Source organism: Peromyscus leucopus, chromosome 20 (genome assembly GCF_004664715.2).
Source record: "Peromyscus leucopus breed LL Stock chromosome 20, UCI_PerLeu_2.1, whole genome shotgun sequence".
NCBI lineage: Eukaryota > Metazoa > Chordata > Mammalia > Rodentia > Cricetidae > Peromyscus > Peromyscus leucopus.
Genome location: NC_051080.1, coordinates 20,773,408 through 20,797,216, shown reverse-complemented (window position 1 = coordinate 20,797,216; position 23,809 = coordinate 20,773,408). Strand labels below are relative to the sequence as shown.

Below are 23,809 nucleotides of genomic sequence, written 5' to 3'. Positions count from 1 at the left end.
CTGGTGAGTGCGAGGGAGGCTCCAAGCTGGGTGCTTTACAAAGCTCATCTCCTCTTGGGCTCAGAAATAAACATGGCCACTGGCTCCACCTTATAGAGAGAAGCCCAGAGAAGCTAAGTTACTCGCCCAAGATCACACAGTGATCAGCTCAGGCAGGATGTCCAAAGCCAGGCAGGTTGAATGTCCATGCTTCCTAAGGTCAAGGAACAGGTCATCCTCCGTATTGGAGCTCTCATCCAAGGGGGCTGCACAGGGCAGGTACACACGTGATCTTTTTGAAATGACCCATCCACAACATCTCTGGCATTCAAAGCTATCCTGAAGCTAGTGATTCACACGTCCCCCAGGTCGGACTCCAGAGACATCTGACCTTGTGTGCCATTTCTACTGTGAAGACTGGTGATTATCTCAAACAGAAGTCAACCAAGCTGATGTGAGTCCTGCAGCCCATCCCACACAAACGTCTACCGGTCCCTTCCCCATCCAAGGCATCTTCGCCTAAGTCACAAGGCAGAGTCACACCAACACTGACCGTCAAACCCTTTGGTCCTTGCTTTCCCTGGCTGCTTCTGTTGAAGCCATTGGGACTTCCTGTTGGCTGTTGTGAAATGCATTTCTGAATGGAGCCACCGGCTCCACCACTGTCACCCTACACTGAGTCACCAGCACCCAGCCACGCCATTATAGGGGCCTCCCTGATGAAGCACCCTGCCCCTTAGCCCCGTAACAGTCTCTACTTGATGCCAGGAAGGATATGTATTAGAATGTCAATCAAAACATGTTAGTTACTGATCAAAATGCTCCTCCCGCTTCCCAGTTACTTGGCATAAAACCCACCCCCTTCTAGGGTCCCGGAGTAATCTGTGACTGCTTCCGGCCTCCCTCTGGAACTCACCTCCCTCCCTCTCCCACACTAGGATTCTCTAAACACAGTGACCTGTCCCCAAACTCATCTATGCCTCCCTTCTGTTAGCAGAGTTCCTCAGACCTCTACAAGACACTTCTTCCTTCTTCCTGGGGTCCCCTCCCACATCTGCTCCCCTTAAATCAGGGGAGACCGCTGAAACCACCCTCCCTTGAGTTTGTGAGGGGGTTCCCACACTTGACCTTGTTCTGCAGAGACTCAGACACCCTGCAGGGGAGGTGCATCCTGGCTTGCAAGAAAGCCCAGACAGAAAGGCTGCCCATATACATTCTGGCTTCCATCCAGCAACCACCACTAGACACGAGCCAGGAAGCTTCCAGATGGTTCCAGCTCCTGGCCATCAGGTCTTCTCCAGTTTCATGTCTTCCACTTGAGGCTCCAGACATGCTGGAGCAGAGGCTGGCTATCCCTGACTTGGTTCTTGACCCATGGAACCCACAGGCAGAGAATGGCGGTATTTCATACCACTTGGTATGGTGTGGTTTTCATGTAGCAATGTGATCAGAACCCAGTGGTCTGGCACAGCCATGCTCCCCCGAGCCCAGCACTTTCTAGCAGGCTGTTTGGCTGTTATTATTGTTTTTGGTGGATTTGACCCTACTGAAATGACTTTGCTGAGCTGTATGTTCACACGTGGCTGTCTGTGTTCCTACTGTGTGGATCCAGAAGGGTGAGCTCGTGGTACTGATTGTCATTACTGCTTGTGTCTTCGGTGGGTACACAGTAGGAACACAGAGCAGCTTTTGTTCACACACACACATGCTTGAGCCCTGGGCAGCAAGTTCAGAGGCACTTCCTCTTCCATGGGTGACAAGCTTCCATCCTCGACAATCCGGGGCCCTGGAGGCTTTCCATCGAATTCTTCTCGGCCCCTGGCACCTGCGGGTCCTGCACAGCGATGCAGCGAAGGCGCTGTTCAGGTGGGAAATCCTCGGTTCTACAACTCTTTATAGGCAGCTTGTCAACAGCGGAGACACACGTAAGAGGGCCCGAGGCATGGACAACGGGCGAGGGCGCAAGTCGAGAGGAACAAGGGTGAGCAGGGCCCTTGCTGCATTCCTCGAGAGCTAGGTGCCCTGGGGAAGCAGTGGAACTTTGGGAAAACAGGGCTGAATACGGTCACATGGGGCAGGACAAAGTCCCAAGGGAGCTGCCTGAGTAAGTCAGTCAGCTCTTCCTCAGTGCAGGGAGGAGGTGCCCTCTGGCCTTTTGGCACGCCACTGCCCACCTGACCTGGCACCCCAGAACAGTGCTGGGACCACACAAGGGGCTTCGTGGCTCCAAGACAGGGTGCGTGCTTGACAGGACACATCAGGGACCTGTCCCTCAACCTGGTCCGCTCTCCTGGGCGCTGTGGGTCAGGAGTGGTCGGCAGGCACAGGCTTAAGACTTGAAGAGACAAAAACCACCTGCTGGGTCTGGTCTAAGCTGTGCGTCTTACTGGCATTTGTGACCTTGAGTAGGTCATTTCCCTGAGCCCAGGTCTCTTCATTTGTTAAGAGTTGTTGCTCGGGGCTGCTACCCAACTAGGTTCTAGAAAAAGGCTGCCAACGGCACCTACCTGTGGATGTTGTGGGGGACAATTTATGTTGTGAGAAAACATAAATGCAACCTGGGGCATGCACAGAAATGCACCTCTCATCTGGCCCAGTCTCTGAGCACAAGGTGAGGCACACAGTAGGCGCTCAATCCATGTTCTCTGGTATAGAGCCATCTGGTTAATCAATCAGCATGTCTGCTGGACGCGGCTACAAATGACTTCTCTTCCACCGGGATCAAAGTGCTGGGGGGGGGGGCGGTCCAAAATTCCAGCTGTGAGCAACTTGAGAAACACATTTTTCAGTAAGTCAAGGTAAAGACGGAGTTTGAAGACATCTGGCTAAGTGAACGGATGGCTTCAGAAAAAGAGAGCTTTGCTTTGTGGGGATGGGGGGAAAATGACCCGCTGCTGGTTCTAATTTAAGATGAAAAAAAAAGAATCTTATTCTATTAGCCTAAATATTGCTCAGCTGGCCGATCGCGCTGAGTTTGGAATAATATTTTTCAAACAGAACTGCTATTTCAAGTAATTACACAGCCAAAGGCGGCCATTTCGGGCTGAGTAAGATCTCATCCTGGTTTCAATTCCCCCCGGTGTCATTTTCTGTTATATTTGAGAAATTCCTCAATAAAGATGTCAAATAGAGAGAGGCCTTCGCTCTCCAGAGCACAGACTTGGCTCCCGTCCAGGACCTGGTCACAGACAAGCCATCTCCACAAGAAAATAGACCTGCCTGCTCAAAAGCCAAGAAACGGTGAAGGCTGCAGACGGGAAACCGACCTCAGCCCACTCCGGGTACTTTTCAAAGCCCCCAGTTCTCTCTCATGACCAGGGCTGGGCTTAGCCCTGCCACTGTCCCCAGGAACTCAACGGGGCTCCTCAGGGTTACAACTCGAACAATGCTCTCTACCAAGACTTCTGCAGTCAAAACAACATCCAGGCCCACGCTTCCCTCTGCCCGACAGACAGGCCGCGGCTCTGTGTCTGAGGAGAGGTGCGGGGCCACATGCAGCCGTGGGGACAGAGGACCCTCTAGCAACTCAGGGGACCCTTCACACACACCCAGCAGGCCTTGGGGGTAAAATTACGCTGGAAGCTTTGGCATCCAGCAGGAAGTTCTAGGAGCAAGTGCTGGAGTGTGAGAGGACTGGCTATAGCTAGTCGGAGGAATTCACACTCTCTCCGGGTGGCAGCTCAGGACACCCCCCCTCCAGTGCCGCCCTGAGGGGTGGGCCAAGGGTGCCCTGACTCGGACACCACACTTTTAGCCCCTCCTCCGCTTCTCTCATAGTTGCCAGCCTCCCTCTGGAAGACTGAGTCCCTGAGGGGGACACACCATCGCCTGCAACATGTTCCCTCCCCAAACCCTGTTGCAGACCATTCCCTGGGCACCTGGGACCCCAGCATGTCCTGTGTCAAGGGCCCCCAACCTTTTGATTACCAGGACACATGACACTTGTGTCTGAGTCACAGCCATCGGGCTGCTGCTTTGGGGCGCAGGTCAGAACCCCAACAGGTTAGTAGTCCTCCTGCCCGGGGTGGTGTTGGATGGGGGAGGGGACGGGGATGAGGGAGAGGAGCAGGCTCCGCCCATGTTTGTATCGTCTGGCACAAAGTGCAAGGAGTCCTAGAATTCAGGAGTCATATCGAGCCTACGGGTCACCAGGAGGGCGCTTGTGTCAAGGGAGGGAGAGTTTCGCCATTACTGTGGGACTATAACCATTACATCACAAGGCTTTCCTTGTGATCCTGCCTTGAGTCTCGTAACTATGGCGGGGGGGGGGGGGGGGGCAGGACAACAGTCACCAAGCAAGAGTGAGAGGAAAATGTCTCCCCTGCCCTTTTTTTGAAATGGGGTCTCATGTAGCACAGGCTGGCCTTGTGAACACCCAACCCTCTCCCAAGTCCTAGGATCACAGGCATGCACCTCGGAAGTGCAGACAATTCCTTCTGTGATGGCGACCCAACACAGCAGTGGGGGGAAATCAAACGCGCCCAGGGTCAGGGGTGGGCGCTAGGCAACTGACTTGAAATCTCTGCCAGGACACGATGGTGACAGCCAGCCCCAAGTCTCCTCTGGACTTAGTCAGCCCACCACTCTCTGGGAGGCTGGTCTCCTAGACCATGGCCTAGCTGTGGCAACCAAGGCAGGGAGGACCCAAGGAGCTGACCCCAGGCTCTAAGACTCAGGAAGAGTAGGGGCACCAGAGTCTTCGATGGACTCTCCCGTGTCCCAGCCCCGCTCATTTCTCAATTATAATTTGCAACTCACTGCAACCCAAGTATCAATGTCCCCTCCCCCCTGCTCCGTGTGTGTGTGTGTTGTGTGTGTGTGTGTGTGTGTGTGTACATGTGTGCCTGTGGGCATATGTATGCATACATGTATATGGTATGTGTGCCAGAGAAGGCCAAAAGCCAACCTCTGGTGTAATTTCTCAGGCACTGGCCTGGAACTCACCAAGTAAGCTAGGCTGGGTGGCCAGTAAGCCCAGGGGATCTTCCCACCTCTGCCGCCCAGCGCTAGGATAAGTGTGCACTCCTCTGCCTAGATTTTAAATGTAGGTTCTGGGGATCAAACTAAGGTCCCTGTGCCCACAGAGCAAGCACTTTACCAACTGAGCCGTCTCCCCAACTCCCAGGCATCTGTTCTTAATGTGTTTCATGGATGTAAGACTGAGGCTCTAAAAGTTCGGCCAACAAGCCTGGGGTCACACGGTCGGTCTGGGCTGGAGCCGGCTGTAACCGAGGCCTGACTTCTCTGAGTTGGAGTTTTCTCTTGAGAAGGAAAAAGACCAAAAGGAAAAAAAAAAGACCAAACAAAAGAAGCCTGTAGGAAAAGGTCTGCCCTCAGCTGCCCCAGGATCTGTGCTCAGGGTGGTGGCGGTGGGGGGGGGGGTTGGGCCCGCAGAGAGGGGTCTTGCCTAGGTCTTTCATATCTATCAGTGTAAAAAGAATCCATAGTGAAAACAATGTTGTTGAAACAAAGACCCGTATAGACTTCACCATCAGGCTTGGAGGCTGGAGGGGTAGGGGGGGTTGGGGGCGCCGACCCTAGCAGGGGTTAAGAGTAGTCCTTCACAGAGAAGGACACAGAGCCCAGCCAGGGAGTCCAGGGTGCCATACACAAGCCAGGGAGCACAGACCATGGTCCCGTGAGGTGTTGGGGGGCATCAAAGCAGCTCATATGATACATCTCCACTGGCAGCTGAGCATCTAACCCATGCTATGACATTTCTGGTGTCAGACACCCTGCTAACTACATCTGTGATTTCACCGAACCCGCACCCGAACCCTCTAAGACACGTTCCACGTTGTAGGTAGGAAACAGAGGCACAGAGAATCCAAGACACTGACCAAAGACTAAACAGCTCGGAACCGGAGAGCCAAGACTTACGCGGCAAACCAGCAGCGTCCAGGTCTGTCCCCTTGGCCAGGGTGACACTCCTTGCTCCTAATGGGCTCTCCCCAGGGACAGTGGTGAGCAGAGCCTTCACTGACAACTCAGTTACTGAGACATATTTGCTGCAGAGGAAAAGCAGCTGAGGAAGCGGCCGAGGAAGCGGCACAGGCACCAGGTGAGGGGGTCAGCGACCACGCTCCACCTGGGTGCTGGCACTGTAAAAGCTGTGTGGTCCCCAGTCAAAGCCCCTGCCGGGCTCTGCAGTCCCTGAGCCCAGCCTGAGGCGCTGCCTGCAGCCCTCACACACGCGGTGCCCAGACCTCCACACGTCTTCCCCCTCCGAGAGCCCGCTGCGAGCTGCCTCTTTGAAGCTCTGGCAATCCTGCTTTCACCCCCATGCTCACCCAGCCAGGGGTAGCTTTTCACAGGCCCTTCTGGTCTTTACTAACCCTTGTCCAGACCTCTGTTTTGGCACTTATTTGGGGTGTAATTACATGTTCACAGATCTGTTTCCCATAATGAGCTCATCTGAGCCCCAACACGCATTAAACAAAACCAGACAGCAGCAGCTCTCAGACCGACGTGCCGCTCGGAAGGGGAGGCCCAAGCGCTTGGGGTATTGAACCCCTCTACCCAGTGCTGACAAGGCAGCTGGCACCCTGAGGGTCTGCTTGGCCCCAGGCAGAAATTCCTGTATGCAAGGCTAGAAAATCCCGGTGATCTTTTAACCCTTTAGAGCCATCTGCGGCGATGATTCTGAAGGATCGCTTAGGGAAACGGGGAAGAAAATGTTCTCTGCCCAGACTCACCCTGGATTCTCACGGCAAAGGCAGAAAGATGGCGGACGCTGGCTAGTTGACCATTTATTTGTCTGTACTCCGTGCGGGCCCCTCGGCTTTATACTATCACTTCATCCTTATACTCAGCCTGGTGACATAGTGGAATCTCAGAGACCATGACGATACTAAGAGCTCTGACAGCCTTCTTTCATTGACCAGGGACAGAGACCCCGACAGGCCTATGACCTGCTCACAACCATGCTCCTGTCAATCACACACATGCCCTCCTGGATCCAGCGGCTCTGCTTCTGCAGCTGATGGTAGAGGAGAGCTGAGAACAGGCAAGTCTGTTCTGAGAGCACTGTGTGGTCCACGAGTGACTGTCCCTTGGGTTACAGGCTGGGAACCACCTCCATGTCGTCCCCTCAAAAGCTTCTGAAGCCTTAGTTCCAGAGCTGTGAATGTGGCCTCTGGGGGAATAATGGTCTTTGTAGTTATATCAGTCACTTTTCTGGTGTCTGAGATCTCCAGCAACTTAAGGGAGGGAGCTGAAAGGGACCCAATCCGTCACGGTGGGAGGTTGTGACGCAGGGGATTGAGGAAACAGCTGGACACATCGCATCCATGGCCAGGAAGCAGAGACAAAAGCCCCCGGGCAGCTCGCTTTCTCTTTTTTATGAAGTCTGGGACCCCAGCACATGGAATGGTGGCCCCTACATTTAGTGTGGGTTGTCTCACCTGAGTGAACCTAATCTAGAATATCCCTTGCAGACATACTCAGAGGTGTTTCCATGGTGAATCTGAATCCAGCCAAGATGACGATTATAACCATCACAGCATATGATCAGGATGAGATGAGGTAGCCATGGTGGGCCCTCATCCAGTATGACTGATGTCCTAATGAGGAAGGGAATCCGGACCCTGAGAATGTCTACGGAGCTAAGACGATGTGAAGACATGGGGAAACACTTAAGAATTCATGAGTGACCATGGGCCAGGAGAAAGGCCTTGGAAATAAGTTTACCCCCAGCCCTCAGATAGAAACAGCCCTGCCTCAATTTTGGATTTCTAACATTTAGAGGTATGAGAGAATCAATGTCTATCACATACACCACCCAGTTCATCTCTGTGTCATAGGAACCCCAAGAAGCCTTGTGAAGATGCCTGATGTGTGCCTGACGGTAAAGGCCGCAGAGGTGGACAGAGGACCAGCGGAGACTCTCCAGCAGAGACCGACATTTTCCCTCCCTAGTCTTCTACACACTCTCAACTTTACTCACCAAAAATAATCAGCGTATAAGTCTTATCTAATCGGTTTAAGATAGGTTTGAAGTGTGGAGAGTTGGAGGTATACAAGACGATGGGCTGAACTGTATTCCCTCAAGTCTCATGTTGAAGGACTCGAACCGCTGTTACCTCTAAATGTGATTGTATCTGGAGACAGGGATTTAAAGAGGCAGTTACATTTCAGACTGGAGCTGTTGGGGATGGACTTACTCCAATATGACAGATGTCCTCAATTAATTAATTAATTAATAAATTAATGTGTGTGTGTGTGTGTGTGTGTGTGTGTGTGTGTGTGTGTGTGTGTGGTGTGTGTGTGTCTGTGGGCAGAAGTGCCACATCACACGTGTGGAGGTCAGAGAACAGCTTGCAGGAGTCAGTTCTCTCCTTCTACCACATGAATCCTGAGGACTGACCTCCGGTTGTTAGGCTTGGTGGCGTGTCCCTTTATGCACCATCGTGGTTTGAATAAGAAATGTCCCCCACAGGCTTATGTATTTGAACACTTGGCTCCCCAGTAGGTGGCGCTGTTTGGGGAGGTTATGGGTGATGCAGCCTTACTGCAGGAAGTATGTCCCTGGGGGTGGACTTGGAGAGTTTACAGCCACATCCCACTCCCAGTGTGTTTTGTTTGCTTGGTGTTTGCAGTTGAAGATGTGATCTCTCAGCTGCCTGCTCCTGCCTCCATGCTCCAATGCCTGCTGCCATGCCTCCACACCTGCCACCAGCTGCCGTACCTCCCCTCTATGATGCACTTCTATTCATCTGGAACCATAAGCCAAACAAACTTTTCCATAAGCTGCCTTGGTCATGGTGTCTTACCACAGCAACACAAAAGTACCTACCTAATACACCCACTGAGTCACCTCACTCACAGCATATACAAGAAGGCAGCCGTTTGTGTCTGATCTTGGTCCCCCAGCCTCCAGAACATCGAGGAAGAAAATTTCTACCATCGAACCACATGGTTTGCGGTATTTTTGTTATGGCAACTTGGCAAACTACTTCAAGGAGCCAGAGGAAGGTGCATCTTTGCACAGCCCCCCAACTCCACGTGCTAGCACGGAGAAACAGGGAGGCTGTGATCAGAGGTAAGGCCCAGCCTCTCCACTCACCCAGGCAGTTGTGTCCATCATGAGCCAGCATGAACCCATCAAAGCAGGTGCACCTGTAGTTCCCGGGGATGTTGATGCAGTCATGGACGCAGCCGCCATTGTAGTGGTCATTCTCACACTCGTCGATGTCTGCAGAGGCAGAGACACAGGAAGCATCAGAACAAGAGCCTGGGTTCCCTCTCCCGCCATTGCAAGGTGCTACGATACGACTTATTTATTAGGGGATGTGACAGCTTTTTCAACTTTTGAGACAACCTGGGATGACCTGGGAAGAGAGTCTCAATGAGGGATCGTCTGCACTGGGTTCACTTGTGGGCACGTCTGTGGGGCGTTGTCTTAAGGAAGTTTGATATGGGAAGACCCAGCCCACTGTGGGTGGCATCATTCCCTGGGCAGGAGGTTGAGCTGAACAAGAGCAGAGAAATCAAGCAAAGCACAAGCAAGTGAGCAAGCATTGTGCACTCATTTCTGTCTGCTCTTGTCTGTGGGTGTCATGTGACTAGATGCTTGAAGTGCCTGCCTTGACTTCCCCATGATGATGGACCACATCCTGGAGTTGTAAGCAGGAATAACACCACTTTCCCCTCAAGCTGCTTTCTGTCAGGATAATTTTTTTTAATTAATTAATTAATTTTTTTTGGTTTTGGGCTTGTCCTGGACTAGCTCTGTAGACCAGGCTGGTCTCGAACTCACAGAGCTCCACCTGCCCCTGCCTCCCGAGTGCTGGGATTACAGGCGTGCACCACCACCGCCCGGCTAATTTTATTTTATTTTTTTAAATTCACAACACCAGAAATGAAATTGGAACAGGGGATAACTCAGCAGATTCTCATTAAAGTTTCCTGGGAGGGATGGAAGAGTTATTTGAAAAGATCTTGGCTCAGCAGCAAGGCTGACCACCAGTTTTTAGAAAAGAGTCATATTGTGATGTGGGGGTGGGGTGGGGGAGAGGTGGGGGCTTCCAATTGTTGCCACCGTGAAGCAGGTAAGCATCAAGCCTGGCTCTGGCTCCTTCTAAAGCCTGCCAACACTGCCAACATATGGGATGCTTCTGCATCCATGAAAACTGGCTCCTTTGAAGCAAGGAGACCAAGTAAATAAACTCTGCCCATCACCAAAAAGTGTCATCTCTGGAATGAAAGAATGTCCACTGACCCCCCCCCCTCCTGTAGCTGCCTTCCCTATGGCCCGAGGCCTGGCCTTCAGCTGCTCGGGCTTCCTTGTTATAACAAAGACTTCTGTCTCATAAACAATGGTCAATAGCTCTAGTAAAGGTCACTCTTTCTGCTGTTTTAAGTCTTTTCTCAACATTTCCCAGCAGGGGTCAAAGGGCTATCAGCTCTGGGGTTCCAGAAAAAAGAAGAACATGTCTAGTTAACATTCAATGAGCTGCTTCTACGCCCAAGGAGTTGGCCAGACTGTATGCCATTACCTCTGAAGTCCTCACAGGGACTGTGGCAGATAGTTTTAGGTCAACTGGACACAAGCTGAAATCATCTGAGAGGAAGGAACCTCAATCAAGAAAATGCCTCCATAATATCTAGCTGTAGGGAATTTTCTTAGTTAGTGATTGACCCAATCACTAATTAACCCATTGTGGGTGATGCAATCCCTGGGCTGGTGGTCCTGGGCTCTGTAAGAAAGTGAGTTGAACAACCCATTAAGTTTGCTCCATAACCATTGAGGAGCAAGCCATGAAGCGGCTCCCCTCCATGGCCTCTGCATCAGCTCCTGTCTCCAAGTTCCCAGCCTGTTTGAATTCCCGTCCTGACTTCCTTCAGTGATGGACTACAATGTGGAAGCGTTCCCTCTTCAACTTGCTTTGGTGGTGGTGTTTCATCATAGCTATAGTGACCCTGACTAAGACAGGGACTCAATCCCAGTCTGCTTGCACTGTGCACTGAAGGAACCTTGAATAGGGAGGGAGGCTAAAACCTTGCCAAAGGCCACACACCTGGAAGGGATGCGAGTGGGGTTCTAAGTAGTGAAACCTGACTCTGGATCCCCAGGGAACCCAAGCTCAGCCTTGACCTCTCAGGGATGGCTTCCAGGCACAGAATGACCCTACCAGCTGTGGTCTGGGGCCCTGATGCTTCTGCTAGGAAGTGGCCACCCCACTTCCAAATACTTCCTGGGCTCAATGCCTCCCACTTACACTGAGCCCAGCCTTCATGGACACTCTAGGATGACCTTTATAGAGAGGGAGCATGTCAGAGCTGAACTGAGAGTGATCCTCGGGACACAGAAGAAGCATTTCCTCCTGTGTCTGCCAGCAGTGGGAGTCTGGGGTGAAGTTCTAGCAGAAGGTGGGAAGACTGACCCCAAGCCTGGAGTGTGGCAGGGAACCCCCGAGACCCATGCTCTCACCAGCTGGGGTACAGGGGAACTATGGCATAGCCATTTGATGTTTAGTATAGGGATACTAGTCTGGAAATCCAGGAGCTCTCTCCCTCACTCCCGATTCATCTAGGGAGTGATTAAGCATAGCACAGATACTCCAAAGAGCAAAGGCAATAACCCGTGAAAAGAGCGTATTACACAAGCCTATCCTGGTATCCAGCCAGCCAGCCAGCCAGAAGGACAAGATAGGGGTCCCCAAAGGTCTCAGAGTCATGATGCTCTGCCTCACCTGTGCCAGCTGGGGAGCAGAAATGAGTCTGCAACATCTCTAAATCATCTTTAAATATACCTAGTAGTCTAAATAACATTAAAGGAAGATGTCAGACTTTAGATTTATAGAATGGGAGCGGGGTGTTATGGCTACTGAGGGATAGCCATTGCTTTCAGATTCTGCTTGAAGCTCTGACCCTGCACACATCACGCTAAACACACCTCCTAGGTCTTGGACTTACACTCCTGAGACAATGCAACCCAGCTTTAATTCACCAGGCTGCACAGTTCTGGAGTTCCCCAATCACAGGCCATATTGTTTTTCTTCCATATCTCAGATACCAAGAATGGCCTTTCCTAAAAAGGCTTATTCTGTGCCTGACAGCCCCACCTGTCCTCTCTCTGTCTAGCTATTGGCTGTTCAGCTCTTAATCAGGCCAATCAGGTGTCTTAGGCAGGCAAGGTGAAACAAATGCAACACATCTTTTCATAATTAAACAAATGCAGTATAAACAAATGTAACACATCTTTACATTGTTAACAAAGGCAGCAGAAACAAATGTAACACACTTTTACACAGTTCAAGTAATATTCCACAGCATAAACAAATGTAACACATCTTGACATAATTAAATATTCTACAACACAGGTTTTAAAGAAAAAGCCAGGTGGATCTGTGCCTGTGACTCCAGCACTTGAGGGTAATGGTGAGGGAACATGGGGGGGGTGGGTGGTCTGGAGATACAGTGTGTATCCTTGTGGAGGCAAAAGATCAATCCACTGTCTCTCTGCTCATCTATTGAGAATAGGAACAGAGCTACTGATTGGAGCAGGTGGTAACAGTCAAGGATCATTATCTACATGTTCTCCATTACTCAGTGTGGAGTCACAGCACAGATCACTGGCTTCTAAATGTGTTGTAGTCAAGTGCATGTTATGCTGTGAAATATTACTTGAACTGTGTAAAAGTGTGTTACATTTGTTTCTGCTGCCTTTGTTAACAATGTAAAGATGTGTTACATTTGTTTATACTGCATTTGTTTAATTATGAAAAGACATGTTGCATTTGTTTCACCTTGCCTGCCTAAGACACCCGATTGGCCTGATTAAGAGCTGAACAGCCAATAGCTAGACAGAGAGAGGATAGATGGGGCTGTCAGGCACAGAATAAGTAGGAGGAGAAATCTAGGCTCAGGAAGGACGAGAGAAGGAGGAGGAGAAGAGAATGAATGGGGTAAGAAACCAGGCACAGAAGCAGTAAGAATAAGATATACAGAAAGAAAGGAAGGTAAAAAGTCCTGACACCAAAGGCAGATAAAGAGAAACAAGTTAATTTAACCTAAAAGAGCTAGCCAGAAACAAGCCTAAGCTAGGCCGAGCATTTAAAACTAATAAGTCTCCATGTCATGATTTGGGAGCTGGTTGGTGGCCCAAAAGAAAAGAAAGCCTGGTACACCTAAGTGTGCTCGTTCTACGTCTTTACCATGGTAACAGGCTTCCTTCCACTGCCTGCCGGCATAAGCATCACCTCTCACCGAATGACCCAGCATCCCCCAAGCACATCCTTTCCCTCTTTGCTTCCCTCCATCAAGCTGGAGACTGGCCCGATCCCAGCAGCCTGCGTCACTTGCAACTGCTGTTGGCCCCCCGGTGGGTACGAGACTTGGGTGGCAGACGGGAAAGGCTTTTTGTTTTTTGGGCATTCTTTATTGCTTTTTTTTTTTTTTTTTTTTTTTTTTTCATTTTTTTTTTTTTTGTTTGGATTCTCTGTAGACAGCTGGCCTTAACCCAGAGATCGCTGGTCTGCTCGAGTGCTGGGGAGCGTGCGTCACCGGCTTGGGCTGCTTTTACGATGGTCACGGTGGAGGCTCGGAGCTGCAGGCACGTAGGCGGCGGCAGTCACTCTACAGCTCACCCCCCCTGTCCCTAGCACAGGCCAACCCTGGGGAAAATGGTCCAGACAAGCATTTCATCCTTAGCATATTTCTACTGTGTCCTGGGAAAGTGTTACCTAGCCATCCAAGTGCTGCTCACGCCTCTGCTCTTCCACCTGTCCATCCTGCATCATCCACACACGTGTGCATGCCTTTCCATCTGCTCAGCCACTAGCCAGTCAGCCATATATCCATTCAGCCCCGACCCACCTCTTCTTGCTAGCAATCTGTCTGTACACTCTATGGCATAGCTACTCAAATTCCCACCCAGCCCTTCTCCCATTTATCCATTTATGCTAAAACATACTTAATATATAACTCGGTTGATCATCTTTCCATTCACCAGTCACCTATGTACCTATCCATTTATCCAGGCAAGTATTCACCCCTATTCAAATATTCATCCTTTCATCCACCCATCCATCAACACATTCGGCCATACGCAGTCCTCTCTTTAATTAAAAGACCATGCATCCACACATCTACTCCCTCATATGTCCCTCCAAATGCTTAACCACCCACCCATGGATTCATCGATGCTAACACTCACCCTCCAAATGCACATGCACATCCCACCTACCCATTCCTCTTTATGTCCAACGTATGAACATTCACCCATCCATCTATCCAAACTTCTCTTCACCCATTCCCTTCAAGCAGCTTAAAGACAACTGCAATAGGATTTCCAGAAATGCAGGTTTCAGACAGACAGAAACAAATGAGATGGGTTGGCGACACTGGTCAGTGATACCGTTGGCAATGCCAGCACAATTGCAAAAGGCGAGCCACAAACACAGCTGAGCTGCCTAGGTGCCAACAGAGAGAGAAACACAATCTATTATAGGGCCAACATGTCTATAACTTACAATTAAACCAGCTGTTCAGTGGTGGTGAGATCTGAGCATCCGCAGGTCTCCAAACAGGGGGGACACCCCTTCTCCTGATTGGGGATAATTGACTCAATTGGTTTGGCCTAATTTCAATCTCTGCCTGTTGTCTGTGTCTCGTGATTGAGAGGGACCTTTTTACTACTGGGATGATAAATAGTTTAAGCATCACACTCTAAGATATAATAAAATGACTGTTGAGCAGCCACTGAAATGAGGTCTAGAAACTTCCTCCCATTGACTCTCCATAGAGACGGTCATAACAGATGCCAATGGGCTGAAGAGCAAAGGAGCTTTGCTGCCCTCATCCCTGGGCCCCTCCCACTCTTGAGCATCTTTGAGAATGATCCCTCCTCTTCCAGGCCTGGCATGCTCCTGCAGGCTCCTGCGCTGGCCTGCACGATCTCCAGTACCCAGAAGGAAGGACATTGGCTCACAATGCAAACCTCTGACTTCTTAATGGTACCTTGAGGTTTTATTTTTTATGATCATTTCATGAAGTCGGGTAAAGTAGCATGTAATCCCACCCTTCCAGAGTCTGAAGCGGGAGGATCGTGACTTTGAAACCACTCTGGGCTACACAGCAAGACTTTGCTTCAAAACCAAACCATATCAGCCTCCTCCTTGTGAGAGAAGCATGAAGCAACCAAGAAAGATCCCCGTGTAAGCAGGTGGACTCAGTGCAAACCACACCCAGGAGCCACCAGCCCCGGGTTTAAGGGCTTATGGAGAGCTGGGCAGTGGTGGCACACGCCTTTGTTCCCAGCACTCGGGAGGCAGAGCCAGGTGGATCTCTGTGAGTTCGAGGCCAGCCTGGGCTACAGAGATAGATCTAGGCCAGCAAGGCCAAAATAGTAAGATCTGTGTCTTAGGGTTTCTATCACTGTGACAAAACACCATGACCAAAAAGCATCCTTGGGGAGGAAAGGGTTTATTTGGCTGACACTTCCATATTGCTGTTCATATTGGAGGAAGGCAGGACAGGAACTCAAACAGGGTGGGAACCTGGAGGCAGGAGCTGATGCAGAGGCCATGGAGGGGTGCTGCTTACTGGCTTGCTCCCCCTGGCTTGCTCAGCCTGCTTTCTTATAAAACCCAGGACCACCAGCCCAAAGTGGTACGACCCACCATGGGCTGGGCCCTCTCCCACTGATCACTGAGAAGATGCCTTACAGCTGGATTTTGTGGAGACATTTCCTCAGGTGAGGCTCCTTCCTCTCTGATGACTCTAGCTTGTGTCAAGTTGACATACAAAACCAGCTAGTACAGCTTGTTACAAAACAAAACAAAACATTGCTGGAGCCAGAGGAAGGACAGGCGGGTGGATCCACAGAGGCAAAGGAAAGGAGGGACAGAGGGACAGAGGGACAGAGGGACTCAGGATGCTTTTCCTCTTCTTTTCTTCCTTCCTCTCCCTCTTTCCCTCCATTCCTCTCTCTCTTTCCAGACAGGTTCTCACTATGTAACAGTCCTGGCTGTCCTGGAACTCGCTCTGTAGACCAGGCTGGCCTCGAACTCACAGAGATCCTCCTGCCTCTGCCTCCCGAGTGCTGGGATTAAAAGTGTGGGCCACAACTGCCTGGCTAGGATGGTTTTTTTCAAAGGACTGCTGTGGGTTGAAGATGTGTCTAGGTCTTAACACTCAATGCCTGAGGCTATGACCTGGTTTAAAAGAAGTTTTTGGTTTTTTGTGGGTTTTTTTTTTTTGCATATGTTTTCAAGTTTAGAAGTGATCATACTGGGTTTGGGTGGATCCTAACCCCATGGCTGGTGTCTTTCTAGTGTGTGTATGTGTGTGCCCCTGTAGGTACATGTATATGGCACACCTGTAGGTACATGTATATGTTCATCAGCTCACTGTCCATCTCTGCTCTTCCTTTGTCTTAGTTTTTTTTTTTTTTTTTTTTTCTGGAGCTAAGGACTGAACCTTGCTCCACCACTGAGCTAAATCCCCAACCCTTAGATTTTTTTTTTAATTAAAAAATTTAATGATTAAATTTTTATTACATTTATCTCTTTATTTTTTGTGTGTGATAAAAAATTTTAATTACATTTGTTTTGTGTGTGTGTGTGTGTGTGTGTGTGTGTGTGTGTGTGTGTGTGTAAGTCAGAGGACAACTTGAAGGAGTTTGTGTTTTCCTTCCATCATGTCGGTCTCAGGAATCGAACTCAGCTCATCAGGCTTGGCAGCAGTCACCCTCACTCTGTGAGCCATCTCACCCCTTTTAATGAAAACTTAATTCCTAGTGGAAGATAGTTTTCAACATTGAACAGAGCACCAACACAGGACCTGTGCATTACGGGAGTTTTCAAAGATCACATGGTCCTGCTTTTCCTACATTAAAATGTCAGCACAAACATCACCCCACAGCCATGGTCCTGTGCAGGCAGCACTGGGGTGGATCCCAAAAGACATGGATTTTTTTTTCTCCACTTAATTCAAAATTGATTCTCACTGCCTTATAAAATATATATTTATTCTGTGGTGTCCAGGTTCTTGAAGATTCTTTCCCAGTGAATCTGAGTGCCTTCTTATTTTAATACTGTTTCAGGACAATTTTTTTTTTTCCCCGTTTTAAATCAAGGCTGATGAAAAACCTTAAAAGGAGGACTTTGAAAGCAACCACACTTACACTCCCAGAGGCCACTAATGATAAGGTCTTACTCCCCCCTGATTGGCATTTTTCTAGACATTCCTCCCGGAAGGGAAGCCCCAATGTTCTAACAAAGCGACTGTCCCCGACTGGGAGCTAGCCTGTCTCTCCTTTGTCTGTGGCTTTAGGAAAACCAAGCCCTCTTTAGATAGACGTCCATTCTAGGAGAGATGTATGGCTTAGGAAGTTGAGTCCTTATTGATGAATAAATCTTAATCCAGTTTGTTGGCTAATTACGCTCTCGGGAAGGTAGTTTCTGCCTGGCAGGAAGGATTAAGTCCCCCTGTCTCCGGCGGTGCGGGGTTAAGCTCCAGGTCTGTAATGACTGAGTAATGAGACCAGCTCTCTGAGGACCCCTGGCATCCATCGATCAGGTTTCTCTTCTGCAGAGACAATGCCAGAAGTGGGCCCAGCAGTTAATTACAGGAGAGGTCAAAGGTCACGCAAAACCAACACCCATCTATATACTTTCTCATTCCTAACTGTGTACAATGTCCACGGCCCAGCCAGAGGGAGTGAGGGTCTCCCTACCCTGCTCTGAGATCCGAGATAACCATGGGGTTGCGGCTACTTTGTGACCTCTTCCAGTGCCCCATGTGGCTTCTGGCCATCATTAAGTATTCTTCTGCAGCTCTCTGTGCCTGGAGCACCTTCCCCAGCCCAGGCTCCTAATCACCCTGCCTTGGGATTTTTGCTGCCTCTGAAGCTTTGCCTGCCCTCTAGCTTGCCCCCTCCTCCTACACTGGGCCCCAGTTCCCCAACCTATAGACACCAACATTACCGTGAGAACGGAAGCTGCCAGTCCACGGGGACTTGTATCTTGTTCAGTCGGAGCCTCAGAAGCTGGCAGAGTGTATGCCATGAACATCGGCTGAATGCTGAGTGAATGAACAAGCAACCCGGCTGTCACTTCCACTGACTGGCCCTTTCGATGCGGGGGAACAGCGCAGGCCCAGTACGCGGGTCCTGCACATAGCACAGCTCCAAGAGATGGGTGCTATCATCTTAACCTTAGGTTAAGGAAAACGAAGACTACCAAAGCCAACAGAACCAGGAACTCAGCCAGGCTGCCTGACTTCCCAAAAAAAAAAAAAAAACACTGTTCGTCACAAAAAGTCACATACTATGTGATCCTATCCACAAAGCATCTCCTGAACAGGCCGGCTTAGAGACAGAATGTATACCAATCGTGTCCAGTGATTACAGGGGCCGCAAACCGGGGGGTGGGGGTAGTGGCTAAGAAATACGGAGTTTCCAGACCGATTGTGACAACGAGCAACTGTGGGTTCACTAAAAGGCATTGGCTTGTAGACTTGACATGGCTCAACTCTGCGGTCTGCCGACTCTCTCCACAAAGCGGTTTTGAAAACAAGGAGAAGGGGCCGGTGAGACAGATAGCTCACGATTTCCCAGAACCCACAGAAAACCGAGAGGAGAGAGCAGACTCCATTGTGTCTCCGTCCTCCCCGGCACGCTGTGGCACGAGTCCCACTCGCATCACAGAACCGGGCAATAATACCCATTTTTTAATTGAAGAGAAGCCAGTGTTCTGGCCGCATTTATCCCCTGAGAGAGCCGGCCTTCTGGCTTCTGCCTGGATGCAGGAGGACCACGAGGGTGGTCGCTTGGTACTGTGTATTTTTAGACAGGTTTCTGCTATGTAGCCCAGGCTGGCCTCCGACCTTCCTCTTCCTCCACCTTCCCAGTACTGGCATTTTAGGTGTGTACCACTACCTCTGGCTGAACCAGCCTCCATGCCACCTGCTCAGCCTGGGTTCATGGTGGGGTGCATTCTTCCAAGATCAGAGGGGTGTCTCTACCAAGCCATGGGAAGAGGATGGGCAAATTACAGCAATTCTCCCTCGACAATACCCTAAACCCTCCCTTGGTGCTCTTCTCCAAGTTCTGGCCTCAAGACCTCATGAAACACTAGTTGCCGGAAACTGAGCCCTGGAAGTGTCTGGGGGTGGCAGTGAAGAGAGCCTGGGGGCTCGGCCAGCCCTGTGCTCTCTCTTGCCTCTTACAAACTGGATCCCAGTAGTTATCAACCGTTCTCTCCTTTCTTTGGCAAGACAGGGGGTGGGGGTGGGGGGGGTAGGGGTGGGGCTGCAGGGCTGCAGACTCTGAAAGGTAGGACTCTTCAGGGGCTCCAAACCCAGCCCCCATAGCATCAGGAGCCACACAGGTGCTAGCATTGAAGTCCCAGCTCCGAGCCAGAGAGCTGATCCACGTTCTATGGTTTGCACAGAGATGTAACTGAGAGTCCAGAGGGAGTCGTGGACACCGAGCGCATCAGCAAGCCGGAGCTGATGGCAGCTTAGGCCCAGGACTCCCAGATCAGCCTTCTGTCCCTGCAGCAGCCTCTGCAGACAGGCGGCCACCTGGGGCTGAGTTGAGCAGACCTGTGTGGATGGGCTTTCTTTCTTCCAGATCCCTGGAAGGTGTTAACACCCGCCCCCTTGCCTGCCCACCCCAAATAATAGCAGTAATAGAGGAGACCCCTCATGGCAACTGAGTAAATCTTCAGTGAGGCCCAGGTAGGAAAGACCATTTCCACTTCCCTACTCACAGGGCAAGTTCGCTGCAAAGCCAAAACCCCAACACAAGCAGGCTAGCTTTGGAGGTGCCCTTAATCAGGGTGAAGCCATCCAAGGGCAGCCCCATGTCTTAGCGGACCAGAGCTTCATGGCCATGGTATCCACTGGGAATCTGGACACTTGCCTGCTTTCCTTCTGTGACTATGCTTACCCTCAGCCTGGACCCTGGCCACAGGGAGCTGCCAGCCTGGCTTCAGGGAGAAAGTAACAGGACCCAGTGAGGTCCAGATCTTCCAGTGGGACCAGCAGTGAGAAGGTCCAACAGCATTTGTGACTTCTCGGGTGGGGCGTTCCCTGAAGGAGGAGCTTCTCATAGTGGGGTCCAAGGGGCCTGGGACCCACTGGCCCTCTCTCTGAGCTTGGCAGGCAGTATGCTGGGGCCTGAGAGACCCGCAAGGCTGGAAACCCTGGACTCCACGGGTCCATTCACAGCTCTATACCCCTTCCCAAGGAAGGGAGACCTGGGAAGAAGGCCTGGGTCCTCTGAGAGAAGGGTGCATCTTGGAGGCGCTGGAAGGATGGGAAAGATCCACCCTGGCAGCTGCTAGGAGCCCAGGTCTGAAGCCTCAGGCAACCACAGCTGCTACAACCCTGCTCCTCCCAGGGCTGCAGCCTGGATCCATCTGCAGGACCCAGCCAGGACAACCTCTGGGACCCCCTGACCTTGCCCGTATACACAAGGCCCCGGCACTCTTTGTCTCAAGGCCTTTGGGGAAGGCCCATATCCATTTCAGTAGCTCTCAAAGGCCAACAAGCCCACAGTTTATTTTCTTAGAAATAATGGTTTTTTTCTGGTTAGCATTCCTCTGATGGAAACACAAATACAGCCACTGTAATAAGAAGCAGCCGAGGAGGTGAGAGGGCCTAGGGGCAGAGCTGGGAAGGGCTGCCGCCTGGGGGGACAGGAGACCCCGGGGGTGGGAAGCCAGGTGGGAAACGTTTTAAAGGGAAGAACCCAAACCACAAAGCCTCTGAGGCCGCCTTCAACACACCTTAGAGCAGTGGGTTCTCAACCTTCGGGGTAGTGACCCTTTAATACAGTTCCTTATGTTGTGGTGACCCCCCCCATCATAAAATTATTTCGCTGCTACTTCATAACTGTAATGTTGCTACTGTTATGAATCATAATGTGATGTATGGGCTCTCTGATATGTGACCCCCCGAGGGGTCGAGACCCACAGATTGAGAACTGCTGCCCAAGAGGGAGACGGCTCCCCCTACAACTTCTACACAAATGCATACCCCTAGGCAGGGGTTGCTGCTCCCGTTGCCAAGGGAGGCAGACTGAGGAAAAACCCATCACTTGCAGAATTTCAGGCATCAGTGAACCCCCTCTGAGCTTTCTTCCGTCCACTGGCCTCAGAGCTGGAGGCAACCCTGAGAGACCTACTTCTGCTCCACCCTCCTAGCGTGGCTTGGATGGCACCTCCTCCAAGAACACTCTCCACCCCCAGCCCCTTTCACACACACACACACACACACACACACACACACACACACACACACACACACCCCGAGGCCCCTTTCTTCCTCTCCAGGCAGGGGTGGATATCCACTTTCTCTTCTCCACCTCCACAGAGTCCTGCCTCTGTTTCTCTGCTGCTCCCTAACTCCTTTGGTCTCTTTCCAGCCTCCTGTTTGTCGGTGAGGTTGTGACCAGGAAACATACCTGAGCCCAGCACAAAGCCGGACGGTGAGAAACGGTGAGAAGACCCACAGCTAACACTCCAGGCACCCCGGGGCCAGAGCCTACATTTGAGGTGAACTTGCCTCCAATATGAAACCAAGTGTACAAGGTTTTCATTGTCCCTGCTCAGATGGTCATGGGCACCAACAATTCTCCAAGTGACTTAAACTGCCATCGACTGGGACCCGTCACAAGCAAGCCTGCCTGTGCTGGCTAAGTTTTTTGTTTGTCTTTTAAGATTTAATGTATGTGCTTGAGTGTTTTGCTTGCATGTATGTACGTGAGCCACATGTGTGACTGCTGTCCACAGAGGCCAGAAGAGAGCGTTGGATCCCCTGGAACCGGAATTTACAGAAGATTGTGAGTCACCGTGTGGATGCTGGGAATTGAACCGGGGTCCTCTACCAGAGCGACAAGCATTCTTAAAGGCTGAGCTATCTTTCCAGCCCCTGCCCTACCCCTGCTGGTTAGTTTTAACTGTTGTCTTGCCACAACCTAGAATCACCTGGAAGAGAGTCTCAGTGAGGGATTGTCTAAATCAAGGTGACCTTTGGCTTGTCTGTGGAGATTTGTTCTAAATGTTAACTGATGTGGGAAGGCCCAGCGCATTGTGGGTAGCACCATTCCCTGGTCTGGGGCCCTGAACTGCGTTAGAGTAGAGAGGGTTGCCTCATCCTCAAGCAAGCAGGCGGCAGGGGGGCGTCGGTCTCTCTGTTCTTGAGTGTGGACGGACGTGGCTTGACTAGCTGAGTTTCTGCCTTGACTTCCCCACAATGACGGACTGTGCCCCGGAACTGTAGGCTAAAATCCGCCCTTTCCTCCCCACGTTGCTTTTCATCAGGGTATTTTGTCACAGAAACAGGAATGGAATGAGAACACCACTTAATTGCTACCTGGGAATAAGTAACTGGGAGCCTGAAGTCTCATCCAGAATCCTCCTGCCCCGCTGGCCGACCGGACCCGAACGGCTGGATCCCCTAGCTTTCATCTCGGGCAGCACACACATTAGCATGCATAATTGCACATTTTCAGACTTAAGGGGAGGAGAATTCTCCCTTGCTCGACCCCCCCCTTCTTTCCTAGCCTCCCCTGCCCCAAGCAAAAAAAAAATCTACCTAGAGTTTTAATGAAGTATGCTATAATCACGATGGAAATGACTTAATAAGGCCTTGGCCATTATTTGCTACAAAGGCCAATTGGTTTTAGATTTTTTTTCCTTAATGATAAACTAAATGAATCATTGGGTGTGTTATTAAGAGTTTGGTTAAAACCCTTTAATGACATGCTCTGTAATCTACCTAACTTTAGTGATTGACAAGTACACCCCAGGGATATAAAATCCAGGAAGTGATTATTTACATTCATTACATACATGCTAATTTTGCGATTTCTAATGGTTGTCATTTTTTTTTCTTTTCACACACACACCAAAAGGAAAATAGTAATATATTTAATACACTGTGGCCAAAACAAAATCTCATTTCCCCCAAGAGCTTTAATTACAGCATTTTGAAAAGGGCCTGAGTTGAAACTTGCGAGAGGAATAAACGGCTTGAATGAATGGTCTAAAAATTAAACATATATAGAAGGGCGATGTGTGCCGTGGGTTCAGACTAAACAGCCATTAGCAGGGTGGTGGTGGGGAGGTCTCGGTTATTTAAACAAGCCATTTGAGGGTGGTTTGCTCCTCGTTTCAGGCCTGGTCCTGATTATAAACGAGAGCTTTTAATTAAGATTAGTAAGACCCAATTCAAGCTATAATTTGGTCCTTTTCCTTCGCAAATGTCTATGAAAACAAGGCGATTAAGGGTAAATGAGTTGAAGCATTTAAAGGGGATGAGTTGCCCCCTCCTGGCCCCAGTGTGCTGTTCTGGCAGAATGAGCTCCAACAGGCCCGGTTAATTCAGAACAGGGGGGCTCGCTGGTGCAGGGCTGGCCGGCCCCCATGGCCTCCAAAAGGTCTGTGTCCGAAGGGCCCCATGAGATGCAGATGGACCTGCTTAGATAAGGGAGGAGGGATTGAGAGATAGTGTACAAAGGTCCCAGGGTAGAACGGAGCTGGAGTTTGAGGAAGGAAAAAAAAAAGCAAGCAGCTGGGGGGACATTAAGGAGGGGAGGATTAAAAAAAACAAACAAACAAAAACGAAAACAGAAGCCTAAAGTGTTTGGGCAGAGACCTGGGTGAGGTGAGGGCCTCCTATCTATCCCATGGATGATGTGATTCTAGTGAACCTGTCATACGCCTGTCTCCAGGGAACAACTGTAGAGAAAAGGGTCCTATAACCTCCTCCATCACTGCACAGCCAGGGAACCCTCTCCCTACAGCCTTCAGTGCTGAGAAATGAGACCCTGTGGCTGATGGCTGGACTCAGCCGCTGCAGCTTCTCAGCTGGATCA

At 50.5% G+C, this 23,809-nt stretch overlaps 1 protein-coding gene across 1 annotated transcript in view; it reads right to left on the bottom strand.

Moving 5' to 3' along the window:
* Scube1 (signal peptide, CUB domain and EGF like domain containing 1) overlaps positions 1-23,809 on the bottom strand; it is a 124,896-nt gene that overhangs the window by 92,617 nt on the left and 8,470 nt on the right. The window contains 1 exon segment of the mRNA XM_028856745.2: positions 9,044-9,172. Within this exon segment, the coding sequence (XP_028712578.1) occupies positions 9,044-9,172 (129 nt within the window).